We start from the raw sequence: 13,589 nt of genomic DNA, 5'->3' as shown, positions 1-13,589 counted from the left end.
TACATAAACTGTCTTTCTAAAATGTTGGTGCTATCAAAGCTACAGCTGCCAGCCAGCCCACCACCCTTCACTTGTCAGGTCTCACCTCTCTGTTAGCCTAGAGGCAGAGTAGGACCACTAGCTCCGCATGTGTGAGGAGCCGCTGGGCTGGGTAGGATGGTTCATGGCTCTGGTGATCTAGACGTGCTGGGCATTATCAAACTGGCCACTGGAGACAAAATGCAGACTGTTGGAGCCAACATGGCCGACTGTTGAACCAGTCATAAGGTGTGGGTCAGAAAACACTAAAGGTTTGTAACTGACAAAATGATGACAGTGCTCTTATATTTTCAGAAAGTTATTAGCTTTGAGTCCTGAACCACCTGCCATTAAGCAGGACAACAGTCCAGAGAGATCCTGCTTCCTGTCAGGTAACCCTGGGGTTCCTGTCAGCTTAGAAGGAGTGAGGTAAATTATGTTGAGTATGTGATGTCTGTTCAAAACTCAAGTAGGGCAATAGATGGAGAGAGAGAGAGACGGGAGAAAGAGAGAGAGAGAGAGAGAGAGAGAAAGAGGGGAGAGAGAGGGGAGAGACGGGGAAAGAGAGAGAGAGAGAGGGGAGAAAGAGAGAGAGACGGGAGAAAGAGAGAGAGAGAGAGAGAGAGAGAGAGGGGAGAGACGGGGAGAGAGAGAGAGAGAGGGGAGAAAGAGAGAGAGACGGGAGAAAGAGAGAGAGAGACAGGAGAAAGAGAGAGAGAGAGAGAGAGAGGGGAGAAAGAGAGAGAGGGAGAGACGGGGGAAAGAGAGAGAGAGAGAGAGAGAGAGAGGGGAGAAAGAGAGAGAGACGGGAGAAAGAGAGAGAGGGGAGAAAGAGAGAGAGAGAGAGAGAGAGAGAGAGAGAGAGAGAGAGAGAGAGAGAGAGAGAGGGGAGAAAGAGAGAGAGAGGGAGAGACGGGGGAAAGAGAGAGAGAGGGGAGAAAGAGAGAGAGAGGGGGGAGAGAGAGAGAGACAGGAGAAAGAGAGAGAGAGAGAGACGGGAGAAAGAGAGAGAGACGGGAGAAAAAGAGAGAGAGAGACAGGAGAAAGAGAGAGAGAGAGAGAGACGGGAGAAAGAGAGAGAGAGAGAGGGGAGAAAGAGAGAGAGACGGGAGAGAGAGAGAGAGAGAGAGAGACGGGAGAGAGAGAGAGAGAGACGGGAGAAAGAGAGAGAGAGACAGGAGAAAGAGAGAGAGAGAAAGAGAGAGACGGGAGAAAGAGAGAGAGAGAGACGGGAGAAAGAGAGAGAGAGACGGGAGAAAGAGAGAGACGGGAGAGAGAGAGAGAGAGAGAGAGAGATGGGAGAAAGAGAGAGAGAGACGGGAGAAAGAGAGAGAGACGGGAGAAAAAGAGAGAGAGAGACAGGAGAAAGAGAGAGAGAGAGACGGGAGAAAGAGAGAGAGAGAGAGGGGAGAAAGAGAGAGAGAGAGAGACGGGAGAGAGAGAGAGAGAGAGAGACGGGAGAAAGAGAGAGAGAGAGACGGGAGAAAGAGAGAGAGAGACAGGAGAAAGAGAGAGAGAGAGACGGGAGAAAGAGAGAGAGAGAGACGGGAGAAAGAGAGAGAGAGACGGGAGAAAGAGAGAGACGGGAGAGAGAGAGAGATAGAGACGGGAGAAAGAGAGAGAGAGACGGGGGAGACAGAGGGACATGAATGTTGTATTGCGTAGGGTTAGGGTTAGCTAACCACTGAAACCGTTTTCTGTGTAAAGAAAAAAAGACGGTCACCTGAGTCTGCCAAGCCAACCCTAACCACCTTTCCATCCATCCATAATCTGTTTCCTGTTGACCAGACTGACTGTAGATGCCCCAGTACGTCTGCTGTCCTGTAGTCCACGCATAGGAGAACATGGGCTTCTAAGGGACAGGTGTGTTGCTGGCGAGCATGGCCCAGGGGCAGAACAGCAGTGGAGTCAGACAGGGGTCATCTCCCTTGAAAACGTAACCTTGTTTTAGAGCATAGTATCAGTTGAAACCAGGCCAGAGAGGGCTGCAGTGACATCACAGGGGGCTGCAGTGACATCACACTGGCACCTGTGGGATTGTGGGTATTGGTATGTCCTCTGTCTGAGAGAGGGGAGCAGTTTCCTGGTCTGCCATCCCAGTCTATTTCCCCCAGTATCCAGTAGGACCAGCACTGCCAGTATCTCAGCACGTTGTCTCCAGTCAGTGTCCCTGTGGTACTGTCACAGCTTACATACATACTGTACAACAGCCAGCCCATCCTCATCTCTCATCTAAGGCTGCTTCAGAAACTATAGTGACTGTTTGACTGTGACCGTGTCAGACCCTGTGATTCAGGATCAGCAGGGCTCTGGGGCAGCCCTGACAGTGACCGTGTCAGACCCTGTGTTTCAGGATCTGCAGGGCTCTGGGGCAGCCCTGACTGTGACCGTGTCAGACCCTGTGTTTCAGGATCAGCAGGGCTCTGGGGCAGCCCTGACAGTGACCGTGTCAGACCCTGTGATTCAGGATCAGCAGGGCTCTGGGGCAGCCCTGACTGTGACCGTGTCAGACCCTGTGTTTCAGGATCAGCAGGGCTCTGGGGCAGCCCTGACAGTGACCGTGTCAGACCCTGTGTTTCAGGATCAGCAGGGCTCTGGGGCAGCCCTGACAGTGACCGTGTCAGACCCTGTGTTTCAGGATCAGCAGGGCTCTGGGGCAGCCCTGACAGTGACCGTGTCAGACCCTGTGTTTCAGGATCAGCAGGGCTCTGGGGCAGCCCTGACAGTGACCGTGTCAGACCCTGTGTTTCAGGATCAGCAGGGCTCTGGGGCAGCCCTGACTGTGACCGTGTCAGACCCTGTGTTTCAGGATCAGCAGGGCTCTGGGGCAGCCCTGACAGTGACCGTGTCAGACCCTGTGTTTCAGGATCAGCAGGGCTCTGGGGCAGCCCTGACAGTGACCGTGTCAGACCCTGTGTTTCAGGATCAGCAGGGCTCTGGGGCAGCCCTGACAGTGACCGTGTCAGACCCTGTGTTTCAGGATCAGCAGGGCTCTGGGGCAGCCCTGACTGTGACCGTGTCAGACCCTGTGATTCAGGATCTGCAGGGCTCTGGGGCAGCCCTGACAGTCAAACCAAATTACCCTGTTAAAGATCCGTCCATGAGAACACCCTCAGACTCAAACAGAACCTTCTCCACCGCTGCAGGAAGCCAGAGATGAAAAAACAAGCATGGTTTGGTTGTTTGACGGAACAAATCTGAGATTAATGGGTATAGATTTTTTTGTAATATTCACTCACTTAGGAATGGACATATTCAGTTTATATAAAACTTTTCAGTTTACGTTAATCACACGTTTGGTTTCAGACTAAGTTGAGGCTAAGAATATGTGTCAGTCTCTGTTGCCCATGCATATCAGTTATATCTGAGCGGTTGGGGAAAAAAGATGTCAACATTTCAGGTTTCACAAATGTTAGTAATATTGTGTACTTTGTCTGTGTGTGTGTGTGTGTGTGTGAGTGTGTGTGTGACCTTGTCTGTGTGTGTGCATATTGTGTTTGTATTTTAGTGTGAGACAAAAGTACTTTCTGCTGTTTGTATGTGTTGTTATGGTAAAAAGGGAAGGGCCAAAGATTGCACAGATCCTTCTGGAACACGCGTCAGAAGCACTGCCTGGTCAGACGCGACTCTTCATCCTACAAACCCTTTGTGCCATCGCTCTCCGCCACTCTTAAGACTCTCTGTACTTTCTATCGATTACACGTTTAATGTTTTTTCTATGTTGTTTTTGTATTTTTTTGTATTATAAAAGATTGAACATCCTTTGTACTTATGATTTTTCATTTTCTCCTGTTGTGCGTGTTGCGTGTGCGTCCGTGTTGCGTGTGCGTGCGTGTTGGGCGTGCGTGCGTGTTGGACGTGCGTGGGTGTGTGCACGTCGGCTTTATTTATTAACTTGTAAATATGTTTTGTAGCATTGTACATTTATTTTATTTTCCCATGTAATTACAACATTAATATATATGTAAATATGAAGTTTATACCGGACCACTCGTCCCCATAATAACTGTTTTAATTTGTTTCTGTCTGTTTTGTACAACGATCGGGTTGATATTGCTTTTCCCCTTAAAGCGCTATTTGTAATGTTGGAGAAAACCCCACTGAATAAACACTTACTGTGTGACAAAACAACCTTATCTTTCTACCAAAAATGAATGTAACAATGTTAGTGGCTTTACTACAATATCACATTCAACAGGTTTTTACAAGTTTACTTGTACAGTAGAATACCTCCACAGATTACTAACGATTCTTGTTGATGCAGGAATGTGGGAATAACCTGGGAGAGGTTTGTTTGTGATGCCAGGTTCTATAGACCTGATGCCCAGGGGACCGACAGGAGCTGTTTGTAGTGATTAACATGGCGTTCAGCTATGGTAGACTGTCTTTTTACTCCCTCACGGTAGGTGTCAGTAGTGCACGTGAACCCGTCAGTTCAAAAGAAGAAAAAGCCCAAGCTCGGACAAAATTCTGATTGCGCAAGCGCTCAGTGGAGCATTGTTACCGATCGTTAGCTAGCTGGTACGCTAACTAGCTAGCTAACTTACTCAGTGAAAATGGCACTAAGCAAAACCTTTGGGCAGAAACCGATAAAATTTCAATTAGAACAAGATGGAGACTTTTACATGGTTGGATCAGAGGTATGATATACATCTTGAATTAAATATATTTGGCATAAAGAACAGTGTGCTAGCTTAGCTTGCTATTCACAGTGCCATCATCTGCTTAACAACAAAGCAAACTGATAGCTTGCGGTGCTCTCACATTGTATTTTCAGTATTTAACACGTCTGGTTAAATCTTTGCTTTTGCCACACCAGATAGTTGTACACATATTATAAGGCCAGCATAATGACAACTCAACGTCTTAGCCAACGTTGCCTAGCTAAGAGATCATGTGCGGACTTTTTGTTATATTTTGACTGAAGTCGTACTGAGGTGTATATCATCGATGCCGTTTGCAAACCTGCCCAGCGCCACCGTACTGCTTATCTAGATAACTACAAGCGCAATTACAGAAGTAACCATCCAGAATGTTACTTTGTCTGTAGATAATTAGTAGTAGTAGTAGTAGCCAGCTAGTCTCGAAATATGGGCATCAAAGTTATTTAACTTGGTAGCTATGTTAGCAAAGATCATGACTAGCTGACCTAACGACTGCTGATAGAAACAGTAGCTGGTTTAGGGCTAGGTACTCACTGCAGTTAATTACAGTAGCATTGTTGTATGAGTCTCTAGCACGGCTCGCTTCAACCCTGTCACCCTCCTCTCCTCTCAGGTTGGCAACTACCTGCGCATGTTCAGGGGCTCTCTTTATAAAAGATACCCATCGCTATGGAGACGCTTAGCCTCGGTGGAGGAAAGAAAGAAAATTGTTGCGTCGTCACACGGTCAGTAATTCATACTTTAGAAGAAATACAAGTCCCGCTATTTATGTAAACGAAGTTTAACAATGACAGGGCATAAGAAAGCATGCAGCGATTATTATCTTTCATAGTCATCATACTATATCAGTGACAGCAAAGGTGCATGCTCACACAAGTGAAATATGACCCCATGTTGCCCAGAAGCAATAAGCAAAGTAATGAATAGGAAACAACTGAAGTGAAATTATAGTTAGTAGTAATAGTCATACAACTTTCTCAGTCTTGCTTCAACAGCAGTATTTACTGGTCTTATCATTGTTGTTCTTTAGCCACCAGTGTGACTCTGCTGAAGGCGTCAGAATGCGAGGAGATCTTTGAGGGCAATGACGAGAAGTACAAAGCGGTGTCGATCAGCACAGAGCCACCTGCCTACCTCAGGTAAGACACACCTTCCTACCTCAGGTAAGAACTCACCTTCCTACCTCAGGTAAGAACTCACCTTCCTACCTCAGGTAAGAACTCACCTGCCTACCTCAGGTAAGAACTCACCTGCCTACCTCAGGTAAGAACTCACCTTCCTACCTCAGGTAGGAGTAAGTAAGTCAACTTGATTTACAAAAGCGCCTTTCAAAACAAAAGTTACAATGTGCTGTACAATGAAAACACACATGTAGAAATATGAAGTACAAGTTTGGAGCTTGTCTCCTGCAGGGAGCAGAAGGCCAAGAGGAGTAGCCAGTGGGTTCCCACGCTGCCCAACAGCTCCCATCACCTGGACGCCGTGCCCTGCTCCACCACCATCAACCGCAACCGCATGGGCCGCGACAAGAAGAGGACCTTCCCTCTCTGGTGAGGACCTGCTCAGCCCGCCAGTGTTAAGCTCATCTCTGGGTTAGCTTAGAAGAAGAAGGAGTAACCTTTTATTCATCTTGCGGTAGTGACGCCTGCGCGTGAGATGGGAGTTTAACATTGTAGCGTTAGCATTGTAGCGTTAACGTTGTAGCGTTGCCTGTCCTCAGTTTTGACGACCACGACCCGGCTGTGATCCACGAGAACGCGTCGCAGGCCGAGGTGCTGGTCCCCATCCGGCTGGACATGGAGATCGACGGCCAGAAGCTGCGAGACGCCTTCACCTGGAACATGAACGGTAACCACAGCAACAGGAATCCATGTGTCACTCTGAGCTGTGTGTGTGTCAGTGTGGAGCGTAACCCCGGGTTACCTAACCCTGTGTGCCCCACAGAGAAGTTGATGACCCCGGAGATGTTTGCAGAGATACTGTGTGACGACCTGGATCTGAACCCTCTGACCTTCGTGCCAGCCATCGCCTCGGCCATCCGGCAGCAGATCGAGTCCCACCCCACCGACACCCTGCTGGAGGAACAGGCCGACCAGAGGGTCATCATCAAGGTGAGGGGTGTGTGTGTGTTCAAGCGCTCACCCAGGTGTGTGTTTGTGTGTCCTGGTCAGCAGCTCACCAAGTGTGTGTTTGTGTGTCCTGGTCAGCAGCTCACCCAGGTGTGTGTTTGTGTGTCCTGGTCAGCAGCTCACCCAGGTGTGTGTTTGTGTGTCCTGGTCAGCAGCTCACCCAGGTGTGTGTTTGTGTGTCCTGGTCAGCAGCTCACCCAGGTGTGTGTTTGTGTGTCCTGGTCAGCAGCTCACCCAGGTGTGTGTTTGTGTGTCCTGGTCAGCAGCTCACCCAGGTGTGTGTTTGTGTGTCCTGGTCAGCAGCTCACCCAGGTGTGTGTTTGTGTGTCCTGGTCAGCAGCTCACCCAGGTGTGTGTTTGTGTGTCCTGGTCAGCAGCTCACCCAGGTGTGTGTTTGTGTGTCCTGGTCAGCAGCTCACCCAGGTGTGTGTTTGTGTGTCCTGGTCAGCAGCTCACCCAAGTGTGTGTTTGTGTGTCCTGGTCAGCAGCTCACCCAGGTGTGTGTTTGTGTGTCCTGGTCAGCAGCTCACCCAGGTGTGTGTTTGTGTGTCCTGGTCAGCAGCTCACCCAGGTGTGTGTTTGTGTTCCCCAGCTGAACATCCATGTGGGGAACATCTCTCTGGTGGACCAGTTTGAGTGGGACATGTCTGAGAGGGAGAACTCCCCAGAGACCTTCGCCCTGAAGCTGTGCTCTGAGCTGGGCCTGGGAGGGGAGTTCGTCACCACCATTGCCTACAGCATCCGGGGCCAGCTCAGCTGGCACCAGCGCACCTACGCCTTCAGGTAGCATACAGACTAGCACACATGAGCACTCACACACACACACACACACTAGCACACACTAGCACTCACACACACACACACTAGCACACACTAGCACTCACACACTAGCACACACTAGCACTCTCACACACACACACACACTAGCACACACACACACACACACACTAGCACTCACACACACACACACACACTAGCACTCACACACACACACTAGCACTCACACACACACTAGCACACACTGCTCCGTCTGCTCCTGTCAGCCATGCACTTCCTGGTGGCAGCCCGGTGCTTAAAGGGTATGGAGGGCACATAGGGGCAGTGCTGCCTTTGGCTGTCTGGTCTGTTAAGCACACACACATGCCTCCAATCCTGTTTATATCACATGCTCACACACACATTCCTAACATCTGTTATTGACCACAGACCTCAGACATTTACATTTCATAAATTCAGCAGACACTGCCTGAAGCGACGTGCAAGTAGTGCAGAAAAAATCGGTCTGTCAACACCCCTCTGCTCACACTGTCTAGCGATCCTTCACAAACAGATATTCATTCAAGTAGTTAGTTGCTTGTTATTGTTACCATTAGGTTCTATGATAATGTCTGCATTCCACATCTCTGCACCCCCTGCATGGTGTCATCCCACATGCTGCACCCCCCTGCATGGTGTCATCCCATATGTTGCACCCCCCTGCATGGTGTCATCCCATATGTTGCACCCCTCTGCATGATGTCATCCCACATGCTGCACCCCCCTGCATGGTCTCATCCCACATGCTGCACCCCCCTGCATGGTGTCATCCCACATCTCTGCACCCCCTGCATGGTGTCATCCCACATGCTGCACCCCCCTGCATGGTGTCATCCCACATGCTGCACCCCCTGCATGGTGTCATCCCACATCTCTGCACCCCCTGCATGGTGTCATCCCACATGCTGCACCCCCCTGCATGGTGTCATCCCACATGCTGCACCCCCCTGCATGGTGTCATCCCACATGCTGCACCCCCCTGCATGGTGTCATCCCACATGCTGCACCCCCTGCATGGTGTCATCCCACATGCTGCACCCCCCTGCATGGTGTCATCCCACATGCTGCACCCCCCTGCATGGTGTCATCCCACATGCTGCACCCCCCTGCATGGTGTCATCCCACATGCTGCACCCCCCTGCATGGTGTCATCCCACATGCTGCACCCCCCTGCATGGTGTCATCCCACATGCTGCACCCCCTGCATGGTGTCATCCCACATGCTGCACCCCCTGCATGGTGTCATCCCACATGCTGCACCCCCCTGCATGGTGTCATCCCACACGCTGCACCCCCCTGCATGGTGTCATCCCACATGCTGCACCCCCTGCATGGTGTCATCCCACATGCTGCACCCCCTGCATGGTGTCATCCCACATGCTGCACCCCCTGCATGGTGTCATCCCACATGCTGCACCCCCTGCATGGTGTCATCCCACATGCTGCACCCCCTGCATGGTGTCATCCCACATGCTGCACCCCCCTGCATGGTGTCATCCCACATGCTGCACCCCCCTGCATGGTGTCATCCCACATGCTGCACCCCCTGCATGGTGTCATCCCACATCTCTGCACCCCCCTGCATGGTGTCATCCCACATGCTGCACCCCCCTGCATGGTGTCATCCCACATGCTGCACCCCCCTGCATGGTGTCATCCCACATGCTGCACCCCCTGCATGGTGTCATCCCACATGCTGCACCCCCCTGCATGGTGTCATCCCACATGCTGCACCCCCCTGCATGGTGTCATCCCACATGCTGCACCCCCTGCATGGTGTCATCCCACATGCTGCACCCCCTGCATGGTGTCATCCTACATGCTGCACCCCCCTGCATGGTGTCATCCCACATGCTGCACCCCCTGCATGGTGTCATCCCACATGCTGCACCCCCTGCATGGTGTCATCCCACATGCTGCACCCCCCTGCATGGTGTCATCCCACACGCTGCACCCCCCTGCATGGTGTCATCCCACATGCTTGGTTGTGTTTGATTGATGCGTTACATCCCTCCACCAGTGATGTGGGTTAGGGGTTAGTGATGTGCCAGTGCTGAATACCTCTGCTTGTGCTAAGCTAACATCAGTGCTGAATACCTCTGCTTGTGCTAAGCTAACATCAGTGCTGAATACCTCTGCTTGTACTAAGCTAACATCAGTGCTGAATACCTCTGCTTGTTGTGTGCTAACATGTTGTATGCTAACATCATGGCTGATTTGCTAACCTGTTGTTCTACTTTTCTCTCCCCTGCTGTCCTGTCCTGTAGGTCTGACTTCAGGTCAATATGCTTTTGAATTACTTGAATCCCTCTCTACCCCCAAAGCTCTCCTCTGCATCTCACCTCCAGGAAGTACTGCATGTGCCATCCCAGACTTAACGACATCTGCCAGTAACAAGCTTTACTAGAGCCGTTGAACTAGGACTCAGAACATGGGTGTAGTAATGATAATATGTTCATTTAGCAGCCGCTTGTATCCTAAGCGACTTACGCAGGGGGATATAGGTCTGTGACCTCTTGATCTGTAGTCAGATCTCCTGGGATCTCCTGCATGTGAGATCATCCTCAGAGAGGGTCATCCTCCATTAGGATGATCTCCTGCATGTGAGATCATCCTCAGAGAGGGTCATCCTCCCTTAGGATGATCTCCTGCATGTGAGATCATCCTCAGAGAGGGTCATCCTCCCTGAGGGTGATCTCCTGCATGTGAGATCATCCTCAGAGAGGGTCATCCTCCCTGGCCACAGGAGCTGTTTGGTCCAAATGTTCTGATCCTGGGAGATGCTTAATGGGTTGCAGTTTTGACTGAATCCGGTTATTAACAATCTGATGAGAATATGACCAGTCATAAGGGGTTTGATGTTCATCATTTTTACAATCTAAGGTGATTTACCTCTATCTGGGAACCAGACACAGGAGGGAGGGGGGTTGTCATGGTGATTTAATAAACAACATTAGTATCCTGTGCCAGCGGAAGCAGTCTTGACCTGACATCCCCTTCTTGTCCCTGTGATGTCATTTCCTGCAGTGAGAACCCCCTGCCCACAGTGGAGATTGCCATCAGGAACACGGGCGACGCCGACCAGTGGTGCCCCCTGCTGGAGACCCTGACAGACGCAGAGATGGAGAAGAAGATCCGGGACCAGGACAGGAACACCAGGTGGGGCTCGCCTACAGACAACCCTCACAACCCTCACCCTGTCCAGACACTTACAGATACTGCAGATAAGAAGTACAGCAGAAACCTTCGATCAGAAGTACAGAGTTCTAACAGTGTTGTGGTGGTCAGAGCCATGAAATGGTCTGTATTTACCAGACACAGTCCAAAATAACCACATCTTAGGTACCAGGCACAGTGTACAGTAACTTCTCAGCTACCAGGCACAGTGTAGAGTAACCGCATCTAAGCTTTATAAATATACTGTTTATGCGTTGTTTTGGATACAATTGCCTGCTAAAGGAATTAGATGTAAATGACTGTACTGCACTACAGTACTGTATGTGTTTCTGTGGTAACGTGCAAACTTTCATGGCGTATAAATCCCATTCTGATAACCTGTTGGACCATGTTTTGATTCCAGGCGCATGAGACGCCTGGCCAACACCGCCCCCGCCTGGTGAAGACGAGCAGCTGCAGTCCTTCAGGATGTTCAGTCCGGCACTCTGCTGTGGAAACGGACAGCAACCCCGGGCCCCCCCCCCCCCAGGCCTGCCTTCCCCCCCCGGGCCTCCCTTGCTCCCCCAGGCCTGCCCCCCCCCCCCCCCCCAGGCCTGCCCCCCCCCCCCCCCCCAGGCCTGCCCCCCCCCCCCCCAGGCCTGCCCCCCCCCCCCCCCCAGGCCTGCCTTCCCCCCCCGGGCCTCCCTTGCTCCCCCAGGCCTGCCCCCCCCCCCCCCCCAGGCCTGCCCCCCCCCCCCCCCAGGCCTGCCCCCCCCCCCCCCAGGCCTGCCTTCCCCCCCCGGGCCTCCCTGCCCCCCCCCCCCCCCCCCAGGCCTGCCTCCTCCCCCCGGGCCTCCCTTGCCCTCGCCCTCACTCCGGACTCGGCAGACTCATGACCACAGGGAATTCCTTATTTACTGTTAAGGCAATAAATGACAGTGATTTAATTAAATACAGTAGCACCTGATCAGGATAAGACAGAACTAAGTGTTTTGGTCACTGAGGCTCCTCCCACCTGACCAACCTCACGCTGTAGTTGTCAGTGTTGCCTAGGTGACGGAGCTGGAACTTATACCTGAAGATCATCACTAGATCGTAATTACTAACTGGTCTCCAGAATCTTTATTGCATAACTAACTCCTGCAATACTGAACATTCAAGTCAAATCTCTTTCTGGTTTTGGTGGAAACTTGTTCTTGTAGTTTTTATGGACAGACAGGTTGACGTGTGTGTGTGTGTGTGGGCAGGTGTGTGTGGGCAGGCGTGTGTGTGGGCAGGCGTGTGTGTGTGTGTGGGCAGGCGTGTGTGTGTGTGTGTGTGGACAGGACCCCAGAGCGGGGTTGCATAACACAGTCAAGACTGTTTCCTCCAAAGTGTAAACACACTTGAGCTCTGCGCCTGTCTTGCAAGGTCAAAGGTCAACTGTATCGTGCTTGTTTTGTAACGTAGCTTGTTTAAACCTGTCAGTGATGGTGAACCTGTTTCTTTTTTTTAATAAAACTTGACTAGTGACCATGCGTATGCTTCATCTTTCCTAGGTGGAGTCCTCTCCCTCCCTCCTCTCCCCCCTCCTCTCCCTCCCTCCCTCCTCTCCCCCCTCCTCTCCCTCCCTCCTCTCCCCCCCTCTCGTTTGATAGCAGCTCAAAAGTTCACTGGTCCAATTCCCCCTGTATGTCTAAATCAGTATGTTCCGTTATCTTGCCCTCTGTAGTCCTGACTGGCTGCTGTCCTGACTGGCTGCAGTCTTGACTGGCTGCAGTGCTGACTGGCTGCAGTCTTGACTGGCTGCAGAGATGTTCTGTCTCTGGGGCCAGCACCAGCCGAGGTTCCACAGTGATGCACAGCATGCTGCTGGTCTGGGGTGTGCCCCCCTGGACCCCAGCCCCCCTGGACCCCAGCCCCCCTGGACCCTGGCCCCCAGCCCCCCTGGCCCCCAGCCCCCCTGGCCCCCAGCCCCCCTGGACCCTGGCCCCCAGCCCCCCTGGCCCCCAGCCCCCCTGGCCCCTCTCCCTCCCAGAGACATGGCTGGTTCTCCTCACCGCTAAGTCTCTTCCTCGTGACTGAACCTTTCATACTGAAGTGCTGACTTCATGCTTTCTGAGCTGAACAGACTTTCAGCTTTGATCCTTGTTAAAGCTGATTACTCCAGCACCCACTCACATTCAGACTGTTTTGTTGGATACACGTTCCCTGCTAGATGGCATATTTATGTGATCAGAATCTGGAACGTGTTCACACAACTCAGCATGGCCTCCATATTACCACAAAACCACAGTCCCTTGGCAAACTGTCACGTTTTACTGACACTGCGAACCGTGTTGTCATCTTCCGCTAAATCATTTCCCTCAATGTTTGAAATGGGATTTATTGTGCTACATCAGCACTTCTAATGGATATCCTCAAAATACCAACAATACTTATAATCTGGTGTTTAAAAAAAGAAAGTTACATTTTAGGAAGAGGAAATAATACTATTAATTCCTAGTCTCAAAGTTGATGTACGTGTCAAATTTTCTACTGTCTAACTGAGTTAATACAAGTGAGTGATAAGACTGGATAGCTAGATGGAGGCTAGATGCTATAGATGTGCAAACAAAACAGCTGTTCCCTGAACGAATCATCTTCATGCGGTACAGCACACATAATGACCAAGTGCTATTTCTGCTTTTTATTGTTTAACCCTTGTGTTATCTTCGGGTCATTCTGACCCATCAGTCATTGTGACCCGAAGGCAGCACAAGGGTTAAATCCGACACCCCCACCTATCCCCACCCCCAGACACCTTCCCTGCACTGTACCCCAGACA

General features: G+C 51.3%; 1 protein-coding gene across 2 annotated transcripts; it reads left to right on the top strand.

Annotated features, from left to right (window-relative positions):
- The first annotated feature begins 4,493 nt into the window (after positions 1-4,493).
- Positions 4,494-11,366, top strand: smarcb1b (SWI/SNF related, matrix associated, actin dependent regulator of chromatin, subfamily b, member 1b). Of its 2 annotated transcripts, XM_062484548.1 has the most exons (10): positions 4,494-4,658; positions 5,296-5,407; positions 5,713-5,821; positions 6,095-6,232; positions 6,403-6,530; positions 6,627-6,793; positions 7,404-7,594; positions 9,895-9,906; positions 10,655-10,786; positions 11,208-11,366. In XM_062484548.1, exons 1-10 carry the CDS (start codon positions 4,575-4,577, stop codon positions 11,245-11,247), a joined length of 1,113 nt encoding a protein of 370 aa, XP_062340532.1. In that variant the 5' UTR covers positions 4,494-4,574; the 3' UTR covers positions 11,248-11,366. The 2 variants fall into 2 exon arrangements, with proteins under 2 accessions (XP_062340532.1, XP_062340533.1); XM_062484549.1 differs by lacking the exon at positions 9,895-9,906 and having other exon boundaries at positions 4,495-4,658.
- Positions 11,367-13,589: the final 2,223 nt, after the last annotated feature.

The sequence above is a fragment of the Osmerus eperlanus genome, chromosome 18 (genome assembly GCF_963692335.1).
Source record: "Osmerus eperlanus chromosome 18, fOsmEpe2.1, whole genome shotgun sequence".
NCBI classification, from domain to species: domain Eukaryota; kingdom Metazoa; phylum Chordata; class Actinopteri; order Osmeriformes; family Osmeridae; genus Osmerus; species Osmerus eperlanus.
Note: the sequence above shows the minus strand (reverse complement) of the source record. Positions and strands in the feature narration are given on the sequence as shown.

Coding starts and splice junctions, on each gene's coding strand:
- smarcb1b (XM_062484548.1), top strand. CDS start 4,575: ATGGCACTAAGCAAAACCTTTGGGCAGAAACCGATAAAATTTCAATTA. Junction 5,408..5,712: donor AATTGTTGCGTCGTCACACG/GTCAGTAATTCA, acceptor GTTGTTCTTTAG/CCACCAGTGTGACTCTGCTG. Junction 6,531..6,626: donor CTTCACCTGGAACATGAACG/GTAACCACAGCA, acceptor TGTGCCCCACAG/AGAAGTTGATGACCCCGGAG.